The sequence below is a fragment of the Siniperca chuatsi genome, linkage group LG1 (assembly GCF_020085105.1).
Source record: "Siniperca chuatsi isolate FFG_IHB_CAS linkage group LG1, ASM2008510v1, whole genome shotgun sequence".
Classification (NCBI taxonomy): domain Eukaryota; kingdom Metazoa; phylum Chordata; class Actinopteri; order Centrarchiformes; family Sinipercidae; genus Siniperca; species Siniperca chuatsi.
This window is the reverse complement of record NC_058042.1, coordinates 3,015,387-3,040,761: the sequence shown is the minus strand read 5'-3', so window position 1 is coordinate 3,040,761 and position 25,375 is coordinate 3,015,387. Positions and strand designations below refer to the sequence as shown.

Genomic DNA, 25,375 nt, shown 5'->3' with positions numbered 1-25,375 from the left:
CTAAATGGCTTGTTGCAGGGATGAATAAATGATTATAAAGTCGCTCTGTATCTGTCATCGAGCTCGCCTTCAAGATTTCACCCTGTCAAGATGCTGAGGATCGATGCAGCTGTCAGCCAATGAGCGCCTTTCTCAGCTGCACTCACAGCATCTGTTGGGCAAAAGCCAATGATCTATCCAGTCAGCACACACACACGTACACACACACCCATACAGCCTCTAGCTTAATTCATTTATTTTTAATTCAATGGCATCTTTGTCAAAAACCTATGGAACGGGGGGAGATTGGCTCGGAGAGAAGCAATCTGTAGGATACTTGTTTTTCATGACTTTGACGACACCTTTGGTGATAAGCAGTCGCTGTTTTGGTGTTTTGCATTCACCGCAGGCACTTGCTCAACATACTCTATTATTAAATATTACTCTCTTGTATTTATTCCAAACAAATTGCTATTGTTGCTTCCATAAACACAAAGGCGATACCATGCAGCAGAAGAAAGAGAGTACCCCTCATAGCTGAACAGCAAAGTAAGGGCTTTCAAAACAATCTATTAGGTTGACTCATTATTGTATCAGCGAGGTAAAAAATGTGTTTTATTTATATGAAAAAATTGTAAATGATTACTTTAAGGCTCAGCAAATTACACGCGGACGGCTTTTTAACTGAAATGTCCCACAGGCTCATTGGGAAAGGTCAACAACAGGGACAAGCTGAGCCTCTGGAAAGTATACAGTCATGAACCAGAAGTACAGTACATTTATATTTCCAATAGCACCTGGGTACTGCCGAGCAAAGCACCACTTTATTCAAGGCCACACTGCTTCCATGAGTAAAACTATTTTCATCAGCACACTGTCAGACAGCCACCGTGCACTCCCTTGACAAATGAGTAAACAATACTTTATAAAAGAAGCAGCGGGGGTGGGTGCTTTTCTGTAGTAAGCCCCGTTCACCTCCAAAACAAAACTGATGAAAGTCGCCGATTAAAGAACTCTGGATGCATGAGTGTGTTGCTAACTGTGTGTGAAGTGCAGCTGAGTTTTCATACTTTAATACACCCTGTCAGTAGATAACTATGTCAACCTAAGCTGAGTTGTTAGGAGACGGCTGACCCATATACAAATATGCACGCTTGTGTTTAATTCAGAGACATTGATTTCCTATTTTCAATTAATAATTGTAATTAGTGGCAGCATAGTTCAGGCTGTATGGGACGTGGGTCGATGGGGGGGTGGGGGCTGTGATGGAGGACAGGCCAGATGGATGACACAGTTTACTGCTCACAGGCCTGGAATAAAGTGTCAGTTTATTGTGACACTGATTGACTCAATGACTTTGTGTGTTTGTGCATCTAGGTGATTGAGTTTTTTACAGATTTTCTTTTGCTTTTACTTTTAATGAGGCCATTTTTGTGTCCAGATAATAAGCCTGGAAAGTCAACACTGTGTTAATCAATGCTAGAAACAGTTATTTTAAGACCTCTGGCAAAACATATTAGCCCTGCAGTAAGTCTAAGAGTCTTTACTGGCTTCTTTGCTCTGCACTTTCGTATTGTTTTTTTAAGACTAAATAATTGCTGTCATTAGTGGTCGGCAACAACTTTGCTGTGGAATGATGCATGAGATGTGGAAACCTTTCACTTGATCACTTAATGTTTTTTCTGTGTGTGTGTGTGTGTTGGACACGTTCAGGCGTAGTCCGGCTTGCTTTCTTGTGTGGTAATTGCATTTTAATGATCTCCTTTTATGCAAACTTAATAAATAAATTTGAGTTCAGGTCTACTGGTTTTTGGCAGGTGGCTGTCCTCCCACCGACCCACTGATAAATATAAAGAGGTGAGAGTTGCACATCAGACAGCTGAAGGCTCCATTTGGCTGGGATCAGAGATCAACCATCAACCTAGTCACCGACCGGATGTCGACGAGGTGACTATCTTTCCTGTCTACATCCAACTGAGTGACGACAATTAAGAACAGTCCCATTCTTATTTTAAACATACATTAATAGATTTTTTTGCGGCAGCTCGATAATTTGCCTTTTTATACATCCAGCAGACAGAGCAACATTAGCAATAATTTGGAGTGGAGAATGTAAGTCCAATATTCACTCTGCTTTTAGCTCTGTTTTTGGACTCCAACAACTTCTGAGGGAAATATCTGGCTCTTTAGCTACTGAATGCTCCACTACTGTACGTTCACCAGTTAGTCTCTAACTGTGTCTGTCTGCTTGGCGGTACAGTGGTATTACTTCTTTTTCACTGAAAACTGCCTGCCGAGAGCAGTGAGACTCATAACAGTAAAGTTGCGGGCCAGAAAACCAAAACAATGAGCTAAAAGACACTAAAGCTCTTTGTAGAGCTGAGGCAAACTGCAGAGTCAGGTGGTAATTCTCACCACAGCAACACTTTTCATATTAATCATAGTCATCTGACCATTTGTTAATGTGAAAATATAGAGCAGCTTTAAGGCCTCTATTTTGGCAGCTGTAGCATTAAACATTATCAGCAGTGCAAATTCATTGACAATACAGCCGGCAGTAACAGACCAAGTAAGTGAGACTAATTACAACAACGAGCTGTGGCTGTCTGTGTACCATCATATACTGTACCTGCAAAACTAATGACATTCCCACCAGCCTCAGCTGTACTTTGTCTCTACTGCTAATTAGCAAATGTTAGCATGCTAACACACTAAATTAAGATGATGAACATGGTAAACATTATAGCTGCTAAACATTAGCATGTTAGCATTTAGCTCAGTTCGTAACATGGTACTGCTTTCCACCTATTTAAAAACATGCAATTTGAGAATCTAAATTAATTAAAAATAACACACATTCTCCATTCATTCTTTTTGTTGCTGTTTTTGGCCACTGTGAAAGTACAATAACTTATATGTTTCACCATAGCTTTCATTTCATGTTCTCCTTTTTTTTTGCTATTTCCCTTTGCTGTGTCCTCTTGGTATTTGTCCTAGAAGACAATTCCTCTATAAGGGATCAGTGAAGTGTCATCTTATCCTAAACCCTGAGTATGCTCAAAGTCAGTTTGTGTGCCATCCTAGAGAGCAGACTGGCTTTAGGGGATCCTTTAGGAATCAAGAGACCAACCTTCCCTCTCACTTGGAGGTCACAGCTCCCTCCTCCGCACCACGAGCCCCTTTGAGAAAGGTCAAGACAGCTTGAAGTACAAAATGACTGAGAGAGAAGTAGATGAGGAAATAAAGAGACTGGGGAGGCTGCAATTGTGCTCCTCTTCTCTGAGCAAATGTAAAGTGGAGGGAGACAGCTGATGAATAATTCCTGGCCATTTTCAAAGTCAAAGCGAAGTCAGTTGTGTGGGGAAGAAAAGGATCTATTGTGCTGGTCACTTCAGCTAAAAGGCGGCAGTGGACGATAAACAAGTTGGTTTGGAAATTAATCAGAGTGCATACAGAGAGAGAAGGAAATGTTGAGACCGTGGGGGCAGGGCAGGCGGGAGTGGGCAACTCGTTATATTCCTTAATGGGTTGCCTGTCAGGAGGTTTGGCTAGCGTGGGCTCACGTGGCATTAGAAGGAAAATGGGTAATCAAAAGGTTTCCAAGATGAGGTGCCAGTCCATTTCCCCTCTCACTCTCAGACACACAAGATTGATGGCATACAGAGGGAGAAAGAGGGGGACTCTCTGGATTTGATGGGAAAACAGGAGCCTGAAATTTGTTTGCTGATGGAGTCTATTTTCACCAAATCTGTAAACAGAGCACATAACGATGCAATATTGTATATGTTGATATCATGAGCTGTTGTTTATGTATACACTTTCTTTCTAACATGTTAATCTTATATAGTAAGAGTAAGTAAACAGCCAACACATTTGGATTTTGCAATTAAGTTTTTTAGAATATGTGACTTACATTATTTTTGTACAGTAAATGTAGCACACACATTCAGTTATTTTGTAATGTCAACACTAGTTTCTTTTAAATTAAGTCTTAAAGTTGTACTAATATCATTTTCTTTTAGTTACAGTGCAGCTGGCTCTAGAGATGTCTGGCCTTCTCCATGCAAAACATATTACTAATGCAACGAGTAGTGTTATGTCACGTTCATGTCATATCAAAGTTAATTATAAGATTCCGACATGTAAACAGCGTTCACTTCAACATCCAAGTAAGCTCAGACCTTTCTGAAAGCTCCAATATATCTGACGTGGAAAAGTGGAATTCTATCAGTATTTTTAATGATTTGTGAGGAGATTTCGTGTTTATGACAGATATTAACCTTTACTATCCTCCCACCAGTGTTGACAGACGACCTGTAGCCTGCACGATAATCAGTGGGGCGGTTTTGTCCGTCACAAATAGAAGTGATTCACCAAAAGTCGACAGGCTTTGTTTTGGAAAGACATGCAGGGTTTGTAACGATACTCTCTCATGCAGTAATTATCTTACAGGTATTAAATCACTAATGAAGCTGCTTTGACACGAGATGCCGCTGTACGACCTGAGCATGTCACATCAAGGAGCTTTATTGTCTCCTCAAAGTGCATCGCAGGATAACTGTCTAAACTCCCATGTTTAAAAACGTATCGGTGAGGACGAAACATTTCACCGGTGGGTTTAATGCAGGAAACCTTGCACTTGACTTGACTGTAGGAAACGCTGTTTCTGTGCACTCGGTCTCTCCATGTTCATAACAGGCTGCAGGCCGACTGTCACCACTGGTGAACCTGCTTATTATCTCTGATTAACAGTAGTTTTCCTTCAAATCTAACTTAATTTTCAGTTTCAAAAATGCTTTATAAACTTTGAGTCTGCGAGCTCCCGCGAGGTAAATCCACGCTGCAGATCAGACTGCACATGCGCAAAGTGGAGAAACTACAAAACAAAATAATAGAAAAACAGTGAACAGATGATAAAGACCCGACTTCATGAGTCACAAACCTCTTTAGTGTCCTCTAGAAACACTTCCGTTGTTGTTTTGACTTTGCAGCGTGTTTCTGTATTTTGTTGTGTTGTGTGTATTTACAGCACGTTTCTGTATTTGCAGTGTGTTTTCTAAATGCTGTGCATGTGTTGTCAAATGAATGAAGATGTTTTCTTAATTTGCTTGTGTTTTGTCTATTTGCATGTGTGTTTGCCCTTGTCGGCCACCGTACAGAAGTGCCTGAAAACCAAACAAACATGGATGCCTCATGTCAACCAAAGTAATTTTGTCATTGCATAACAACACAACCAGCTCCGTAATCAAATGACGTAAACACTCACAAGTCGTTAACATGGGGATCTTTTCCATTTTTACCATCCATCCCACATGAGGCGAATGCAGCATTAAATACCTACAGCTGGGCCCAGGATTGTACCAATGCCTGCCACAGCACAGGGGGGGATTTGGGAAGTGAACACCACTTTTGTATATATTTTTATTTATTTAAGGTATCTTGTTTATCTATTATTTATTCATTGTTAACTTTGAGTTGTTAGCAAACGGTCTGTGTGGTGTTTATTTGTAGTTATTTTAGTTAGTTTAGGTTCGTCCTCCCTTCATGTGTTATAATGGTTTGGCCAACCAGTTTGGGTCAGTTTGTTAGAGTTAGAGTCGTTCACTTCTGTTGCTGTTCAGTTTGTTGTGTTTTGCATTCAGTACTGTTTTTTGTTGATCCCTTTTTAGGGGCCCATTTAGTTAAAGCACCTGGCTATAACTGACATTTTTATAATAACAATGTACCAAATGAAAACAAAGTGAAAGGTTTTACTCGTAGTGATGAACGTACAGAGAATTTTCACCTGAATCTGCAGCTCCCCTCGGCTTTACGAAGCTTTATAGTGAGTTTCAGCTCATTGTTTAGCTGTCCGGCCCACAACTTTACTGTTTTGGTTCACTCTCACTGCTCTCATAGTGTCGTTTTTGGCAGCAGTGGGCAGCTGTTTTCAGAGAAAAAGCTGTAAAACCCACTGAACACTACCTGCTCGGCTCCAAACAGCGGACAGTCACAGCTGATGAACACAGTGGAGCATTTAGCAGCTAAGGAGCCAGATAGTTCCCTTGAGTTGGTGGAGACCAAAAACAGAGCTAAAAGAGAGAGAATATTGGACTTACATCCATCAGGTGACACAAACACGACTCCTAATGAATGATCATGTTGCTCCGTACCTGCTGGATGTGTACATAAGCAACTGTTTGCTAACAACTTCAGCATATAAACTTAAAAGGTGATGACATGTCGATGCTGTGCTCACAACTTGTTTCTGCTGCCCCCATGTGACCAGTGTCTACAAGCTAGAGAACAGAAGTGTCACTTCAGCCAGTTGTGTCATAATTACTAGAGTTATTATAACTAGAGTTATCTGCTATAGTGGAGGGCTGGCAGGTGTTCAGACCAGGCGGTTGAACATCAAACTGAAGTAAAATGCTCTACTGACACATGGATATGAAGGGTGTAGAGTCTCAGTGACATTTATGAAATAGTTTAATAAAATGATACTGGAGTCTTAACTGTGACATCAGCCATAACAGTGATGTGCCGTGAGTATTTTGAATGGTGCTTCTAAGACAATCTAATAAGAGATTCACAGACATAAAAGCTCAGGAGCCATTGTGATGGTTTATCAGGAACTTCTATCAACCTTTGTTCATATGCTTCTGACACATGGTACCAATGTCATCAACATTCAGCTGGAATCGGGTGCTTTGATATTCAAATACACATCCTAGCAATAGCCAGAGACGTTTTCTGGCAGCAGTAAATGTCTGTAAAATATTATTATTAAACAGAAAAAAGCATTTGAGCATTTTGCTTTTCACCAGACAGACTGTGGCTCTGATTGTGTTGCTCGCTGTAATTTAACAAACTGCAAGAAATGCTGAAGGATAATTTTTCTTACGCTCACAAGAAGCAAGAAAAACCCACACAGGGAATCACAGCTCCCTTTTGTACGAGACGGACATCTAAGCACCAAACAGTGGAGCGCAGAGAGCCAATCACCCCTCAGGGGTTGTGGTGAAATTTGATTAAAAAGTTTGTTGGTAAATTCATTTTGACCAAACACAAGGGGCATGCTGATGTGGCTGTAGCCGTTAATTGGACTTGGCAATGGAGCAAGTCCACTCGTCAGCGTTGTGTGTATGTGTGTGTGAAGCTGTGTTCGTGTCGAGCAGGACAATCAGCGTCCCCTTAGACTGTGTGTATTATCACTGAGGACCTAAATGAAGTGCCAGAATAAACATCCAGAGCAAGGTGCAGCCTCGGCGAACACACACAATCTGTAATGCCTTCCTGAGTGGAACAAGGACAAAAGTGTGTGATAGTGACTGCACAGTATATGCAAACACATTCATAACAAGCTTATATAAGGTAACAACAGGTACTTTTATCCATGAGACACACACACACCTCTCCCATGCATCCCCTTGATCTGGATCACTAAGGCTCTCAATAAGTTCACAGTCTTACACTTTCTTTGTAATTATACATTTCTATGATCCTCTCTATCCCTTCCTCTCCTCGGCTTCTCATATAGCGCTCCCTTGCCTCTCCACGGAAACTCGCCGCATCATTCCTGCAAAGCTGCACTTGATGACTTGCTGAACTCTGTCTGTTGGGTAATGAAAGATACACGTTGTCATAAAATGCCAGTCTTCTCCTGAATGGGGTTCAGTGCCAGACAAAGCACAGAGGACAGACTGGCTAATGGCTACTGACCCCACAGTATCACCCCCTCCAACACGGGCAACAGGTATTAGCTACCTAATGAACTCGATGCTAATGAAGAGCAGTGGGAGTTCAGAGTCATTTATTGCCAGGCAGAGCACAGGTGAGTTAGACTCGTGTACATGATGCTGAGCGACTGTGCTGCAGTGATGGACCGGCAGGCTCACAATTCAGACTGAAAAGGTTCTCACTCACAGAGCTCTCACTGCTCTCATAGTGTCGTTTTTGGCAGCAGTGGGCAGCTGTTTTCAGAGAAAAAGCTGTAAAACCCACTGAACACTACCTGCTCGGCTCCAAACAGCGGACAGTCACAGCTGATGAACACAGTGGAGCATTTAGCAGCTAAGGAGCCAGATAGTTCCCTTGAGTTGGTGGAGACCAAAACAGAGCTAAAAGAGAGAGAATATTGGACTTACATCCATCAGGTGACACAAACACGACTCCTAATGAATGATCATGTTGTCCGCACCTGCTGGATGTGTACATAAGCAACTGTTTGCTAACAACTTCAGCATATAAACTTAAAAGGTGATGACATGTCGATGCTGTGCTCACAACTTGTTTCTGCTGCCCCCATGTGACCAGTGTCTACAAGCTAGAGAACAGAAGTGTCACTTCAGCCAGTTGTGTCATAATTACTAGAGTTATTATAACTAGAGTTATCTGCTATAGTGGAGGGCTGGCAGGTGTTCAGACCAGGCGGTTGAACATCAAACTGAAGTAAAATGCTCTACTGACACATGGATATGAAGGGTGTAGAGTCTCAGTGACATTTATGAAATAGTTTAATAAAATGATACTGGAGTCTTAACTGTGACATCAGCCATAACAGTGATGTGCCGTGAGTATTTTGAATGGTGCTTCTAAGACAATCTAATAAGAGATTCACAGACATAAAAGCTCAGGAGCCATTGTGATGGTTTATCAGGAACTTCTATCAACCTTTGTTCATATGCTTCTGACACATGGTACCAATGTCATCAACATTCAGCTGGAATCGGGTGCTTTGATATTCAAATACACATCCTAGCAATAGCCAGAGACGTTTTCTGGCAGCAGTAAATGTCTGTAAAATATTATTATTAAACAGAAAAAGCATTTGAGCATTTTGCTTTTCACCAGACAGACTGTGGCTCTGATTGTGTTGCTCGCTGTAATTTAACAAACTGCAAGAAATGCTGAAGGATAATTTTTCTTACGCCACAAGAAGCAAGAAAACCCACACAGGGAATCACAGCTCCCTTTTGTAATGAGACGGACATCTAAGCACCAAACAGTGGAGCTTAGAGAGCCAATCACCCTCAGGGGTTGTGGTGAAATTTGATTAAAAAGTTTGTTGGTAAATTCATTTTGACCAAACACAAGGGGCATGCTGATGTGGCTGTAGCCGTTAATTGGACTTGGCAATGGAGCAAGTCCACTCGCCAGCGTTGTGTGTATGTGTGTGTGAAGCTGTGTTCGTGTCGAGCAGGACAATCAGCGCCCCTTAGACTGTGTGTATTATCACTGAGGACCTAAATGAAGTGCCAGAATAAACATCCAGAGCAAGGTGCAGCCTCGCGAACACACACAATCTGTAATGCCTTCCTGAGTGGAACAAGGACAAAAGTGTGTGATAGTGACTGCACAGTATATGCAAACACATTCATAAATAAGCTTATATAAGGTAACAACAGGTACTTTTATCCATGAGACACACACACACCTCTCCCATGCATCCCCTTGATCTGGATCACTAAGGCTCTCAATAAGTTCACAGTCTTACACTTTCTTTGTAATTATACATTTCTATGATCCTCTCTATCCCTTCCTCTCCTCGGCTTCTCATATAGCGCTCCCTTGCCTCTCCACGGAAACTCGCCGCATCATTCCTGCAAAGCTGCACTTGATGACTTGCTGAACTCTGTCTGTTGGGTAATGAAAGATACACGTTGTCATAAAATGCCAGTCTTCTCCTGAATGGGGTTCAGTGCCAGACAAAGCACAGAGGACAGACTGGCTAATGGCTACTGACCCCACAGTATCACCCCCTCCAACACGGGCAACAGGTATTAGCTACCTAATGAACTCGATGCTAATGAAGAGCAGTGGGAGTTCAGAGTCATTTATTGCCAGGCAGAGCACAGGTGAGTTAGACTCGTGTACATGATGCTGAGCGACTGTGCTGCAGTGATGGACCGGCAGGCTCACAATTCAGACTGAAAAGGTTCTCACTCACAGAGAACCAAACGCTGCTATGAATTATAGATACAAATCATGTAGTAAATTGATTAGACTTCTCTTTTATTTTGCTGTTTAAGAACATCAAATTGTTTTTGCTCTGACTTCTTCAAATGCAGCCAACACTCCAGTTAGCCTCTTAACGTGACTGTAAAAGTGAAAGATTAATTACAGAATGTAAAACTACTAAGGGTAGCATGTTTTAAACAAAAGACAAACACTTGAAGCTAATCCCTTTTCAAGCATGGCTGAATTTTTCATCTCCTCTGAGACCATCTAGCAGTGTGGGGTGAAAAGGTTTTCTGTGACATCTCATTAACCTCCCAGCCTGGAGCTGCAATGGATTATGGGATTGAGAATGGGCAAAATAATCTAAAGGAAAAATACATTTTGGACCTGCAACTCAACCAACTGTGGTGAAGGATAAATAGCAACAAACAAAACTGAAATGAGTGTTTGCTCAGACAAAATGCTACCAAAATGATGCACTGCATAAGTTTGTACAGGCTCAGCTGCTTGATGATTGGCTAAGTTTTTCATGTGTCATTCATGTGTGACCTTACAGAAGTAGTGAGAGGACTTAAAGGTCCAGTGTGCAGGATTTAGTGGCACCTAGCGGTGAAATTGCAGTTTGCAAGCATTTGAACACCGCTCGCCTCACCCTCCCCTTCCAAGCATGTAGGAGAAACTACGGTGGCTGTGAACTCAGGTTTTTGTCCGTTCTGGGCTACTGTAGAAACATGGCGGTGCAACATGGCGACCTCCGTGGAAGGGGGTAGGTCCCTCTGTAGATATAAACGGCTTATTCTAAGGCAACGAAAACACAATGATTCTTATTTTCAGGAGATTATACACTAATGAAAACATACTAACATATTTTATATTCCATTTCTGCCAACAGATCCTCCTAAATGTTAAACACTGGCTCTTTAAGCATCTGTCTGATCCTGCGAGCAGCAACTCTAAAGACGCCAGGTATATCCTCCCATCTCATAATTAACTCCACTAATGTTCGCTCACAGCATTGTTCAGTTCAATTGTCCATTTTGTTTCAAGTTTAATCCTGTGTTTAGGTTTAAGTAAATGTATTACAACAGCATGTGTCCTGTGGACTTCAACATACCAGTGGGTCTACTGCTGAAGACCTTGAACTTGGTGACCTTTCAGATAAAAACACTAAATAACAAGGGTGAGTGAGCCCCGGTGTCTAATTGTAATAGAGGTAATCTTCATGAAAGGCCACACCGCACACTGTTCCCGGGGGTTTTTGTCTCTTATTGAGTCTATAGCAGCCTATCAGCTCCTACCGGGAGCTTAGTTCCTCCTTTCCTTCGGTGAATTGCCTCCAGGCGGCCTCGACTTTGTTCACTCTTGTCTCCCAATGGAGGGATGACCTTCCCATCCCATTCACGACTGCATAGTCACTGCCTATGTACCGGTGGGGATTGAAAACTCATCTCTTCGAGAAACATGTCACGTCCGTCTCTGCCCTACCTTTCTCTCACTCCCCCAAATCACACTTCCGTCTCCTCATCTCATTCCTGTCTTCTTACAAAGAACTTTACCTTACATACCTGCTGCTTATTTCCTCTTATAAATTATGTACCTGCTACATCTCATGAACAAGTGTTTTCCACAAGTAGTCTAAGCAGCCAAAGACAAGACGTAGCCAGGGAGCATGTGCCCCTGCATATATGTTTCTGATGTGGCTCAATAAGCTTTTTATAGGGTCTTTTGTTTAAAGCAGTTTTGACACTAGAAGAGGATTTTAATGAAAAGCTGCATGGTTATTATACAGTCAAAATGTAAGTTGTGGTGATGTTTTTATGTACCCATGCACAGAGCATGGGTACATAAAAATTTAAATTTAAAAGAAATGAAACTAAATAATTTAACTTTTTCGTTACAATCTTCATTTTTTTAAGTGGCACACAATACATCCAAACACACACACCTAAAATGAATATAATACACTCAATAACCAAACCAGACCTTCTAAAACACAAAGTAAGACCATAATAACCTGTCTAATAAACAGTTGCGTATTATGTATATAAATAGTAGTAGATCAGTAATAAATATAAACTTTTAACGGTGATTAGACAAATAATCTTAAGTCAAGGTCCATTTACTATCTTTTTCTGAGCTTTCAACCACATCTCTCAGCCTTCACCACTGAATGAATTTTGCCCAGATGTCAGGTAATTTCCTAAATTTACACAGGATGACAAGTGAACCACATCCATGACAACTAAGCACACTCCATTCGCTGATGAAGGTCGTGAGTCGACATTGAGTAAAGATTATTTTGTTAAACTGCTGTTCCCAATTTTAAGAAATAACTTTCATGCCTAACTGGGAATTACAGGATGAGGCAGGAATTATTCTATATTTTTCTTATTGTCAACAAATCCAGTGAAAAGACCAAAACCAACAATGTGGTAGTTCATCTCTCAATACTTTCTGACTTCCCTACCCTGTCTGTAGCTCTCTAGACGTACATCTTTAAAAACAGCTCACAAATATATAGTTTAAGGTTTTAAAAAGGCTCAGTAATTTCCTCAAACAGCTGCTCGCTGTAGTTTTTAATCAAACAAACAGGAGGAAATAGTGGGGGACTATTTTCAGCGGCGGATGAATCCACATGTGGTGCTATAGTGAGTGTTTGGGGCAGCAGGACGGTGTGTGTGGGGCTGAGTCAGAATAAACTACAGTGTGTGTGTTCATGGTGATGAAGGAACATGTCACCCAGTGCAACAGAGCGGCTCGCTGATGTGTTTTTAATAGTGTCTGGACAACAGTGGAGCTCTGTGGCTCAGAGGAAGAAGATCCATCAGGCTGTGATTCACACACACCTGTTAGTGGATACATTCCCGGTTGGTTTTGGGTCATGGGTATTGTTTAAGAAAAATATAGAATATCACCAGACTTATCCTGTAATATCAGTGGATTTAGCCTGTTGAGGCTTAATGTTGACTTTATCATCGCTGTGAATAATCAGCTCAGTGAAATCAACCTGGCCAGTAGCAGCACTGCGGAGTCTATTAGTGTCACTGCAGTAATTATCACCTCACATCTTGTTGTTGTGTTAGGTAGTAATGTTACATGTTAAAAGGAGTCACGGTGCAGTTCAGAGCAGAATGCTAAAGACACAGAAGCAGTTTTCCCCTTTTGTTTAATTGCTGCTTTCTCTCTGGCACTAAAAGCAAGAGAAACAGAGTAGAGATGGATCTGTGTGATGTGACTGAGGGCTCCTGATATCAACACAGCCTTGAATGCAATCAGATTTAGAAGAATTTCCCACATTGTAAGAAACAAGACGATACAAAAAAGGCAGTCCGGCAGTCAGAGCTCATTTAAAAGCACTGATGAATATTTTAGGAACCAAGGCGTATTTGTTTAGTTTTAGTATTGTCTGGATGTTGTGACTTTGACCTTTGGAGTCCTACGTGCAAAGAGTGCAACATCTGTGTTTGTGATGTTGGTAATGCAGAAATAAAATGCATTAATTCTTCCCCACTCACTGGAGAAGAGCGCAAAAGAATTACAAAACTGAAAACTATGAAAACATATCATGAAGAATAAACTCGGTTCCTTGTATGGAGCGGCTGAGTGTCAGGGAACAAACACACTCGCAAACACAAATCAAAAGCAGAAGCTGAGGCAGAGTTGCACTGCAATGGATCTGTATGGATTTTGTACAGTCGAGCTGAAGAGTGGCACCGGGAGATAAGGAGAGAGGCACACAAGAGACAAACAGAGGAGCGAAAAGAGAGAACAACAGCTGAAGGAAAGCACGAGCTGCATTATGTTGTTGCACACCTTGACAGGCTTTCCCTAACATGGATGCCAGCAAGAAAAATCCTGTGAAACTTGGCTCTTGTGGGGACTTAGGCTGCGCGAGGGAAGCAGCAAAGAGAGGCAAATACATCACTGTAGGCAACTCAATGAGTGTGTGTCTGCCCACCTGCTGTTCGGCTTGTTTGTGAGTTTTCTTGCCTGTGTGTGTACATGGGATACATGTGTGTATTTATGTGTGTTGCTTCCATCTGCATGAGTCCAGCTCTGATAAACGGCATGTCTGGGCACAGTAGAGAGCAAGCGCCCACACTGGCCATTGACAGCTGTCGTCTCAGCAATCTACACCGCACCAACTCGACCTTGACACATTATCATTTTTATAGGAACTTTAAAAATAAAAATTGAGTAAAACACAGAAGGTAAAATGAGAAGCTCGCTTGCAAAGCGTACCACAAACTCCAGGATTAACATGTTCCCCAGGTTTAGCTGTTTTCTACCACCTTTGCTATTTTTAAAGATGATGTGCAGGTTTGAAAACAATAACAGGAAACTGGTCCCAGCTAAACTGGGATTTAAAGAAAAGCACTAAAATACGCCACATCTGTCTATACACGCACGCATTAGAAAAGTTTTTCTCTGACTGTCAGAGTTCATCCATTACAAGAGACACAAACAACAAAAGTATTCTTTGCCGTCTCAAAAGCCGCTAGTAGCTCATCAGTAAAAGGCTTGTTAATCTAAAGTGCTACGGCATTATCCGTTTCCATGACAACAAACGAAGACCTGTGCCACATTCATCCCTTATGGCCGAGTGAAACACAGACATAAGAATGAGAGTGGGGTTTACAAAAAACCTGATTGTTGCAGCCAGGGTTTTGTGCTCTTTGCCTGACTCCTCCCAACCCCAGCAGAGAGAGAGCAGTGAGGTGAGCTACCCACAAACCCTTGTGTTTAGGGGTCATTTCCTGTGGTTGGTTGAGATTATACTGTCACCTCTATTCAGCCACAACAGAGGTCTTTTAAAGAGGACAGAGTCACATTTTCAGGTGTATGCTGAGGTTGTTTGGGTGCAGCCTGAGTCGAAAAGGCATTGCTCTCAGTTGGCCAAATGAAACATGATGAAAAGCAACAACTACCTGCTCCCAACATGCTCTTGTGAAAATACATATTTATATCTTTTGCTGCTGTCTGTGCCTCTATTTGTTTAGTCTTTTATGAATCTTTAATTGTTTGTCGTGATATAAAGTACTTCCTTTTAAATACCTTGGCTGTTAGTATCATACGCTCTTCTTTTGAGTGACTGTGGTCATATAAAGCTGCTGTAAGTGTGAAATGAAACTACGCATTAGCAAGTGACCAAGGTGTTTGAAATGAGGCTCTACTCATCTATCTTTACAGTATCAATCACTCACACCCTAGAGCCTTCAAAGATGGCTGCAAAGGTTTGTAGTTTGACTGCTGCTGTCATGTCCAGTTACAATGGAGCCTAATGGGGACTAGTTTTTTATATCTATAGAAAGACTTGGGGTTCAGTATCACATTAAATTTGAACATTTTGGGCGAGAGAAATTCAGTGCGCTTTTGAACCTGCGTTATTTGATTTTTTTGCCACTTGGGGCAGCGCAAGAAGGCCATTGGGCGGCCACCCCTGTTTAAAAATTTACAAATCGCCTACTGCATAGAAGACTTAGAAGCTGAGGCAGAGTTGCACTGCAATGGATCTGTATGGATTTTGTACAGTCGAGCTGAAGAGTGGCACCGGGAGATAAGGAGAGAGGCACACAAGAGACAAACAGAGGAGCGAAAAAGAGAGAACAACAGCTGAAGGAAAGCACGAGCTGCATTATGTTGTTGCACACCTTGACAGGCTTTCCCTAACATGGATGCCAGCAAGAAAAATCCTGTGAAACTTGGCTCTTGTGGGGACTTAGGCTGCGCGAGGGAAGCAGCAAAGAGAGGCAAATACATCACTGTAGGCAACTCAATGAGTGTGTGTCTGCCCACCTGCTGTTCGGCTTGTTTGTGAGTTTTCTTGCCTGTGTGTGTACATGGGATACATGTGTGTATTTATGTGTGTTGCTTCCATCTGCATGAGTCCAGCTCTGATAAACGGCATGTCTGGGCACAGTAGAGAGCAAGCGCCCACACTGGCCATTGACAGCTGTCGTCTCAGCAATCTACACCGCACCAACTCGACCTTGACACATTATCATTTTTATAGGAACTTTAAAAAATAAAAATTGAGTAAAACACAGAAGGTAAAATGAGAAGCTCGCTGGGTAAAGCGTACCACAAACTCCAGGATTAACATGTTCCCCCAGGTTTAGCTGTTTTCTACCACCTTTGCTATTTTTAAAGATGATGTGCAGGTTTGAAAACAATAACAGGAAACTGGTCCCAGCTAAACTGGGATTTAAAGAAAAGCACTAAAATACGCCACATCTGTCTATACGTACGCATTAGAAAAGTTTTTCTCTGACTGTCAGAGTTCATCCATTACAAGAGACACAAACAACAAAAGTATTCTTTGCCGTCTCAAAAGCCGCTAGTAGCTCATCAGTAAAAGGCTTGTTAATCTAAAGTGCTACGGCATTATCCGTTTCCATGACAACAAACGAAGACCTGTGCCACATTCATCCCTTATGGCCGAGTGAAACACAGACATAAGAATGAGAGTGGGGTTTACAAAAAACCTGATTGTTGCAGCCAGGGTTTTGTGCTCTTTGCCTGACTCCTCCCAACCCCAGCAGAGAGAGAGCAGTGAGGTGAGCTACCCACAAACCCTTGTGTTTAGGGGTCATTTCCTGTGGTTGGTTGAGATTATACTGTCACCTCTATTCAGCCACAACAGAGGTCTTTTAAAGAGGACAGAGTCACATTTTCAGGTGTATGCTGAGGTTGTTTGGGTGCAGCCTGAGTCGAAAAGGCATTGCTCTCAGTTGGCCAAATGAAACATGATGAAAAGCAACAACTACCTGCTCCCAACATGCTCTTGTGAAAATACATATTTATATCTTTTTGCTGCTGTCTGTGCCTCTATTTGTTTAGTCTTTTATGAATCTTTAATTGTTTGTCGTGATATAAAGTACTTCCTTTTTAAATACCTTGGCTGTTAGTATCATACGCTCTTCTTGAGTGACTGTGGTCATATAAAGCTGCTGTAAGTGTGAAATGAAACTACGCATTAGCAAGTGACCAAGGTGTTTGAAATGAGGCTCTACTCATCTATCTTTACAGTATCAATCACTCACACCCTAGAGCCTTCAAAGATGGCTGCAAAGGTTTGTAGTTTGACTGCTGCTGTCATGTCAGTTACAATGGAGCCTAATGGGGACTAGTTTTTATATCTATAGAAAGACTTGGGGTTCAGTATCACATTAAATTTGAACATTTTGGGCGAGAGAAATTCAGTGCGCCTTTGAACCTGCGTTACTTGATTTTTTTTTTGCCACTTGGGGGCAGCGCAAGAAGGCCATTGGGCCGGCCACCCCCCCCTGTTAAAAATTTACAAATCGCCTACTGCATAGAAGACTTAGAAAACAAGCAAATATTCACATTTGAGGAGCTGGAACCAGTGAATTTTTGCCACTTTTGTTTTAAAAAATGCTTAAACGATTCAATATTCTATTACCAAAACTATCTGAGGAATTATGTTCATACTGAACAATTCTGCAGAGCAGGACTTACATCCAGTGCCGTTCAGTGCCAATGCAGAAAGTAGTGTGTCCTTTATGCAGCGAACCCTAAACATACCTTAACCTATGTTAAGTGTTTGGGTTGCCTAACCATATGATAGTTGCCATGTGCAGATATTGTAGAAAGAAATTGTTTTAAAAACGTTATTGCACGTAATCTTGGATTTTCCAGAACTGTCCAATATCAACATTCTGTCTAGTGAAAGGGAAGAAAATCAAGTACTTAACAAGACCACAATATAAATTAAAGCGATAGGGTTGAGAATACTTTATATCCACATGGAAACCTAAAACAACCCTTCTTTTGGTAGGACTCTTGTAATCTAGATATAGAAATTGTGTGCACATAAACAAAATGTTTTTTTCATCTTGTACACTCAAAATCAATAAATACAACTGTTTGGTATTTGATGTTTCTTTTGCATAATTTATTCATAATTTATAAGGCAAATACCAATATACATGCAAGTAAACTAGCACAACTTTGTCATCACTGAAATTCATCAATTCAAGTCTGAAGGCGCAGAAGTTATCACTGTTAATCTAAATGATTCACTTCATAAATTGCCTATGTAGCAACTTGCTTCTCCTCTAATTCTTTAAGAATCTTTACCATCTTAAATTGCTTCTTTGCATTGTTCTTTCCCTTCATCTTCTCCTTCTTGCGCTTGATAATCTCTCTCATCATAATCTCCATCTTGACATGATAAGTGCCATCATAATTTGTACTTATCTACCACTTTTTTCTTCTTTTCCCTACTTTTGAGGCCTCTTCCTACATCTCCTCTTTTGTCTTTGCCTTCTCAGCCTCGCCTTCCTCTCGCTGCTTCACCCCACTTCTGTCCGAGCTATTTATATTGCCTGGCAGAGCAACAAAGTTCTTCAACTGGACGGGAGTTTGGAGAGGAAAGGCGGCTGAGGCTCACACACTGCTTCAACAGCTAATCTGGTTAGCTACAGCAGTAGACGACGCAAAAGACAATCCTGTGGCCTTCTCGTCTTCTTTTCCTCAATGTCCTTACTCAGAGAGCCTAACTGAAGTTTAAGTCCCTTGTTACTAACATCTTGTGTTCTGCATGCATAAGATATGTACTGTGGGTTAGAAAAGGAAATAAACCCACCCACTACAATCACGTAAAAACAGATTAAATAATTCTTTACATGGAACCCTATCTCCTAGAAATTACATTCATATGCTACCAAATGGTTTTGCTAAATACATTGTGCAGGGAACGCAATTTCTGCCTCAATTATGCTCACTGGCAACGTTTTTTCCCCCAGTCTAGTGTTACATTCTGCATCCACACAGATGTCATAGGCAGGTGGTCGGGGAAAGGGGTCGCACAGAGAATTACCACACGATTCTGCAGCTCCCCTCAGCTCTACAGAGTTTGACAGCATTTTTTTTAACTTACTGTTTTGATTTCACGGCCCACAGCTTTACTGTTTTGGTTTAGTCTCGCCGATGTAATCGGGCGAACGTCACTGGTATAAATGGGGTGGTCAAAACAACAGAAACACCTGTTAGTATAACTCAATACATTTCAAAAGCACCACAAAACTACATGCTCCAAAATGATCATACAATTGAATCAACACCTCTATAAAACAGTTTCAACAAAAACTGAACATTATAACATTCATGAAGGGAGGATTTATTGCAGGACTGTTGTATCTGAGTAGATTTTGTTTGAGTGATTGGCTTACTGGTATTTTATTTTTAAGAATCCACCCTTTTTTACAGACAGGGCTAAAAACCTCTCATTAACAAATCACAGCTGGACTTTATCTTCTTGGCTCCCCTTTGTTGTTTGTAACATTCGGAACTGGAAGAGGTCTTAACTCATCTGAATTAGAGGAGCAGGTGTTGTCCACCAATCAGGATCCAGTAATGCATCTGTTCTGCCTGTGAGACATTAAGCCTTTAAATTCATTCAATACATGCCACTGCAACTAAACCAAATGTATTTGCAAAACATTGTGAAGAACACTGCTCTCATCCTGAGCCATGATATATTAAAAAAACAAACAATAAAAAAACTAAACGATGTGGGACCTTTAAATCTGTTATTGGCCACAGGATTAATATCCTCTGACCAATCACGTAAGAGCGTGCATAAACTAAAACACAGTCTGTGTAGGAATAGGCTCAATATCCCCATGGGAGGGACAATTCAGTCTCACTGTGCAGCACCTGTATAGCAAATTACATTCTTCCACAGGTAATGAGCAAATGACAAATTCTATTGTAGGGATGTGAGGGCGCAGAGTCTTCACGCTGTGGTGTATTAATCTTACACGGGACACTGGCAAAAATATGTTTTTTAATCTATTTTCCAGACTTCAAATTCACCTGTCACATAGCTGCACTATCTGCAAGGCGAGGTGTGTGGCTGATGCATACTGAGTTTTGCTTTATCACTAAAATAAATAAGAGGGAAATAAAAGGGGGATGATGAATAGATGGATACATGAAAAAAAGACAGGCAGGCATAAAGACAGACAACTGCAGCACATTGTAGAAAGGAAGTTAAAGTCAGCCAAACTTCCAGAGTGAACCCGACATACTAGATTGAGTTGATTGACATACTCCATCCTCCTCTTCCCCTTAAGCCTAAGTGGTGGTAGATTTACTTAACCCCTGTCTTGGCTTGGCCTCAGTCCCCTGGCACCTGGGCAGCAATAAAAATAGGTAAACAATGGGAAGACTGGAGCACACCAATAACAAAGTGGGACTTAACCGGGCTATGTGACTCATTAAGTGTCAATAGCCCCCAAATTCCCCCCAACCGCACACACATACACCCATGGTTTATACTGAACTGGACTCCCACAGCAGCCATGAGGGCAGTATGAGAGTTTGAAGAGCTGAGGAGTGGAACCAAACAGCAGAAATGAGATTGATATTGAGGTGCAATAGCTTCATTTCCAGTTTAAAAGGTTCAATCAGTACAATTTTTACTGTTCCGTACCACAAAACTGACCTAAATGTCTTTGGGGGAGCTGCTGATCAGTAACCATGACACAAAGATAAAGATTATCTTTATTTCAGGTACTGAAATTTTAAGCTTTCAAAACTCACTTTCTGGCCTCAGACAAAATCTCATCCACTCTGCTGCTACAGTACCTCAAGTTTAGCCTTCCATCATCTTAGGAATATTTTTTAAAAAATCCATGCTCTCCGTTCCAGCCGGAAACACTTGTCTCTCGATAACTGGAACACCCTTTTTACTGGTCTTCCTGTTAAACCATTCAATGGCTGCAGCTAATTCAAACTGCAGCTGCTCATTTCTTGACTGGCTACCTGTTCATCACGTTGGGCACTAAATTCCAGTTTATCAGCCCGATTCCTCAGGTCACAGGAAAAGCCATTTCCTCCAAATTCCCAGAATTCAATCATAACCTGGTGATAGAGCATTTAGTGTTTGTGCTCCTCAATAGTGGAACAGCCTATTTTCTTTTATTCAAGAATAAACACAAGGGGGTTGTGTGTGTGTGTGTGTGCATCTATATTACACAGTATGTATAACATATTTTCTACTGTTTAATCACTCTGTAGAACACTATAAATTGCGCTTTAAAAATAAACTTAAACTACTTGAACGACCAGCGGATCATTTTGCTCTAAAGCCAAACAAACAGATTATGATGTTTTACTTGCTCATTTAACATTTCCGTTAGTTATCTGCCTGAATTAGCTTGCAGACTGACCTCTACTGTGAAAATGTGCTCTTTTCTTTATCACCACATTAGGTTAACGTCAGATGACTTGGTGTCCCATGAAATGCCAAACTCTGATCATGCTGTGCCCCGTCACCAACCATTAAATGTTGCTCCAGCTCCAGATTTGATTGGTGTCCATTAGGGTGTGATTGTTGCAGTGTGTGTGAGGGGGGAAACAAGAGTGTGCGAACCAAAGATCTCTACAAACAGCTCGTGCATGCCAGTTACCTTTGACTAACTATGGTTGCAGGCGTAAATAAGATGCTAAAACAAATATGTTGATGCCACAGAACCAGCTGAAACCTACAAACACTGAACAAAACACACAAAAAATGTTATAGTCTTGGCAGCCAGAAAGGCAGGCTGGAACAGACTCGGTCCAACTTGGTCTAATTGACTCCCAATTCTATTCATAATCAACTCAATCTTAATGTGTGTCCCTGCCTTAAGGTGTCGTTGATATTCGCGTATCACAGACACGTTGGTATCAGCGTATAAGTCAGCTGATAAGTAACAAGAAATGATAGTATAGAATTGCCAAAGATATGTTTGAGCTAGTTTGGAAACGGTGTCTCCATAGTTTGTCCACCAGAGAGAGTTTATATTTCAACTGTAACTTGTTGTATCTTGGACAGTGTCTCCCACCCGCTCCATGACGTGCTGGTCAAACAAAGTCTTCAGCGGAAGACTCATCCCCCCACAATGCACCACAGAGCACCACAGGAAGTCATTAAACTCTTTAACTCCTCCCTCTAAGGGTCAGTTTGAATGACCCTAAGTCACTAAACTGGACATTGATCATCACATCTCTACCATAATTGAATAATTGTGCAATATTCTGTGTACTACTCCTGTGCAATATTAGTTTTCCCATGTTAGTTTTTCTTATTTATTGTTATTGATATTATATACCTCCATTACTCTTGACAGTACATGCACCTCTGCTTATTACTTATTTTGTTACATTGTATTATTATACTGTACTATCATCATCAACCGGTAAACCCTCTTGGTACTTGACACTTAGTTTATCTTATACTTATACCCACCTGGTACTTAATTTATTTTCTGACCTGTTTTATAGTGTTTTATAGTGTATCATATTGTTTGCTAGTACTTTCTCCTGTGTGCACTGACGTAAAGGCGAGCTGCTGTAACAAAGAGTTTCCCTTCGGGGATCAATAAAGTATTTCTGATTCTGATTCTGATAAAATGTCCCTCTCAGTACATATCTCGGTCACAATTCTTTAATAATAATACATTTAAATGGTTGTGTGTTTATGTTACGTTACGTTTATGATGAAAAATTGATATCGGCTGATATGGGTGTGGCTGTGGCTTAGAGGTAGAGCGGATCGGCCTCTAATCGGAAGCTCGGCGGTCCCCGGCGTCCCCCGGCCCACATGCTGAAGTTTTCCTTGGGCAAGATGCTGAACCCCAAATTGCTCCCGAAGGTGTGAGTGTGTGTGAATAAGTTTGTTTCTTTGTACTGATGAGCTGCCACCTGCCATCAGTGTATGAAAGGGGTGAATGACATGTAGTGTGAAACACTAGAAAAAGAAAAACTAGACTAGAAAAGCGCTACACAAGCACAGTCCATTTACCATTTATGTTGTTATTAACAGTTTTTGACTCTCAAATATCAATATCAATATGCAGCATATCGATCGTCAGGCTCCATCACTGATGATGAACAGACTGAAGGGCAAGTATCGAAAAGCATGTCATGTCATAAGTTCATACTGTTACCGTTTTGCCATGCTTCACTGCATGCACATGGACCATGTGGTGGTTTTATGGAAACGTGAGAAAAAGATCAAACTTCAGGCCTATATGATTTGTTTACTTTTCACTGTGTGTTCGAGGCGGATATTGTGACTCATTTCATGACTGAAGCAAGCTACTGTGGTTTGTACTCACCACTGGAGCAGTCCAGCCCTCCCCAGCCGGGCTCACACTGGCAGGTGTCAGGAGAGACACACCGTCCGTGGGCACACTCTTCAGTACACAACGCTTAGGAGAAAGAAGAGGACACCGACATTAATATCAAACCTCTGGGTCACTTTTATTGTTTGAGTGTGATTGTCTTACTGACATCTCTCTCACCTACTGGTCCAGGTGAGAGAAGATATGAAGCTGAGCATCTTTGTTATTACGGTCATTTGAGTCGCCTACAGTTATTATCACGCGCTCACAGCAATAAGCTTAACGAGGGGCAGCGAGTGCTGCAGGAGTTTTTCGCCCCGGATTTCGCCTCTCAGGCTACATACAGTGCACCCTAAATATCTGGCAGGGGCGTGTCCATGAACTGTCTACAAAGGCCTTAACCTGGTGCAAAGTGCCCCTTTGTCATTTTCTGTGCACATCACGGCTGTGCTGTGTCATTGTTTGAATTGTTTGTGGTTTGACAAATTAATATATCAATGAGGCACAGATTAATCCATCAAGAGTACAAATTGTGAGTGGCTGTTAATATTTATTTATTCACCGTCCTAAAAAAAATCTACTTAACTCATATGGTAAGATGCTACGAGCCGGTCTCCCGATAAGGCATATCATCTGCTTCGTACAGCAAACAGATAAGGCAGCACTGACTTCTTCATTTTCACCTTAAGCTTTTCCAACTGGTGTAATATTTCATTAAGACGCGACCTTACAGTTGAGAGATGTCACACACTATCTGAAGGTTCGAAACAAATGACTCTATCACAGCATAATAAATGATGCAGTGTTTTCACAGGGCTGTCGTGTCATTATCTTGTTCAGCGATTAGCTTAGAGGCCAGAGGTGGTCAAGAGAAGGTGTGAGGAAGAGGAGGAGGGGAGAAAAAGTAAAGGAGGTAAAATAAATGGAAAACAATTCAATAGAGACTGGAGAGACAGACAAAAGCAAAGACAGAGTAAGCAATAAAGACATAGAAAAGACTAATGGCACGCACACACAGACACACACATTTCTCTCTATATCACAATTGAAACCTAAAAGTGAATCTGAAAACATCACTCCCACTGACTTCAAAGAGTAACACGTAAAACTTTAAACCCAATGGCACATCAAAATGACTTTTAATAATATAAACTTCACTTTTTCACTTCCAGTTATTGTCATTGCGTCATAAAGAGCATTTTGAGCCGCTCTTTAGCAGAAGCCACCTCATACTCAAGTCTTTTATACTGTATAATGTAATGTACTGTATTTATCAATAATGTGGCTTAATAATATTTGATGTCATGTACTACCTGGGGATTTATAGTATAACTCTGATATAAAGTACTCTGATCATGGATCCATATAGAATTTGTGCAAATGTTTTTGCCAAAGTTAAGTCGTTCGTCTCTAAAGTCTCTATAGTGTCTCTCTATCCATATCATTTTTAATATAAAGACGAACATAAAACACACTTGCATCAATGGAGGTCATAAAGCTTCTGGTAGCCACAGTGAAGGGTCTTTAACTCTTGGGCAACGACCTCCATGAGTGACTGTGATTGGATCATACCTTGACAACTGAGCTACCTCGAACTAATTCAATTCATGATGACACAAGTTTCCAAGTTTCCATCCAGATGTAACACAAATTTTAACCGAATTTCCAGAAAATCGGCAAAGGAAGATGCAACTCAATGTGTGTTTCCATCCACTACCGTTATGTGAATATTAAGAGTTGGACGCGTCGAGACAAACAGTTGGTGGCGCTAATTCTCCAGTGCGGTCCCATTAAACCACGACAGAAGAAGACGGCGAGATGATGAGCTAATCTCAATCAATGGAAAAACATGTGGAAAACCTGATAGAAATATGACATTTATGTTTATTTAATGTAATAATTTGAGGAACCTTAAAGTCTCCTCACACAGATCTGATGTTTTCATCTCTTCAGTGGAAACTTGTGACGTTTACGTTACATTTATTCAATTGGCAGACGCTTTTGTCCAAAGCAACGTACAAATGAGGTTCAATCCAAACCACAGTAGATCAAGGAGAAGCTTTCGAGAACAAGTTCCTCACTGCTCAGTTCATGTTCCACAAGGCTGCAGGTTCATGTACATCATGATTTATTCAGTCCGTTTCTATTGCACTTAGTCGCATTTTGTTTTTATCGATACACCAACTTTTCCACCTCAGCCAAGCATGAAATGTTTTTTGCAATGTTTTGACATTGTTTTCTAATTTCTAGTTTCCACTCAGGTTTTTTTAATGTGCAAATTGCAAATGCGCAGTAAAAAGGTGGATGGAAAGGCATTTACT

The 25,375-nt window shown here is 41.1% G+C and overlaps 1 protein-coding gene across 8 annotated transcripts in view; it reads right to left on the bottom strand.

Annotated features, from left to right (window-relative positions):
* Nucleotides 1–25,375, bottom strand: part of LOC122878957 (multiple epidermal growth factor-like domains protein 11) — a 139,741-nt gene that overhangs the window by 66,667 nt on the left and 47,699 nt on the right. For all 8 annotated transcript variants that reach the window (XR_006378604.1, XM_044202534.1, XM_044202524.1 and 5 more), the window contains exon 6: nucleotides 23,049–23,141. Coding sequence is in view for 7 of the 8 variants with exons in the window: in XM_044202534.1 (XP_044058469.1) it covers nucleotides 23,049–23,141 (93 nt within the window). In the remaining variant the exon portion in view is untranslated. The remainder of the gene's footprint in view (nucleotides 1–23,048; nucleotides 23,142–25,375) is intronic.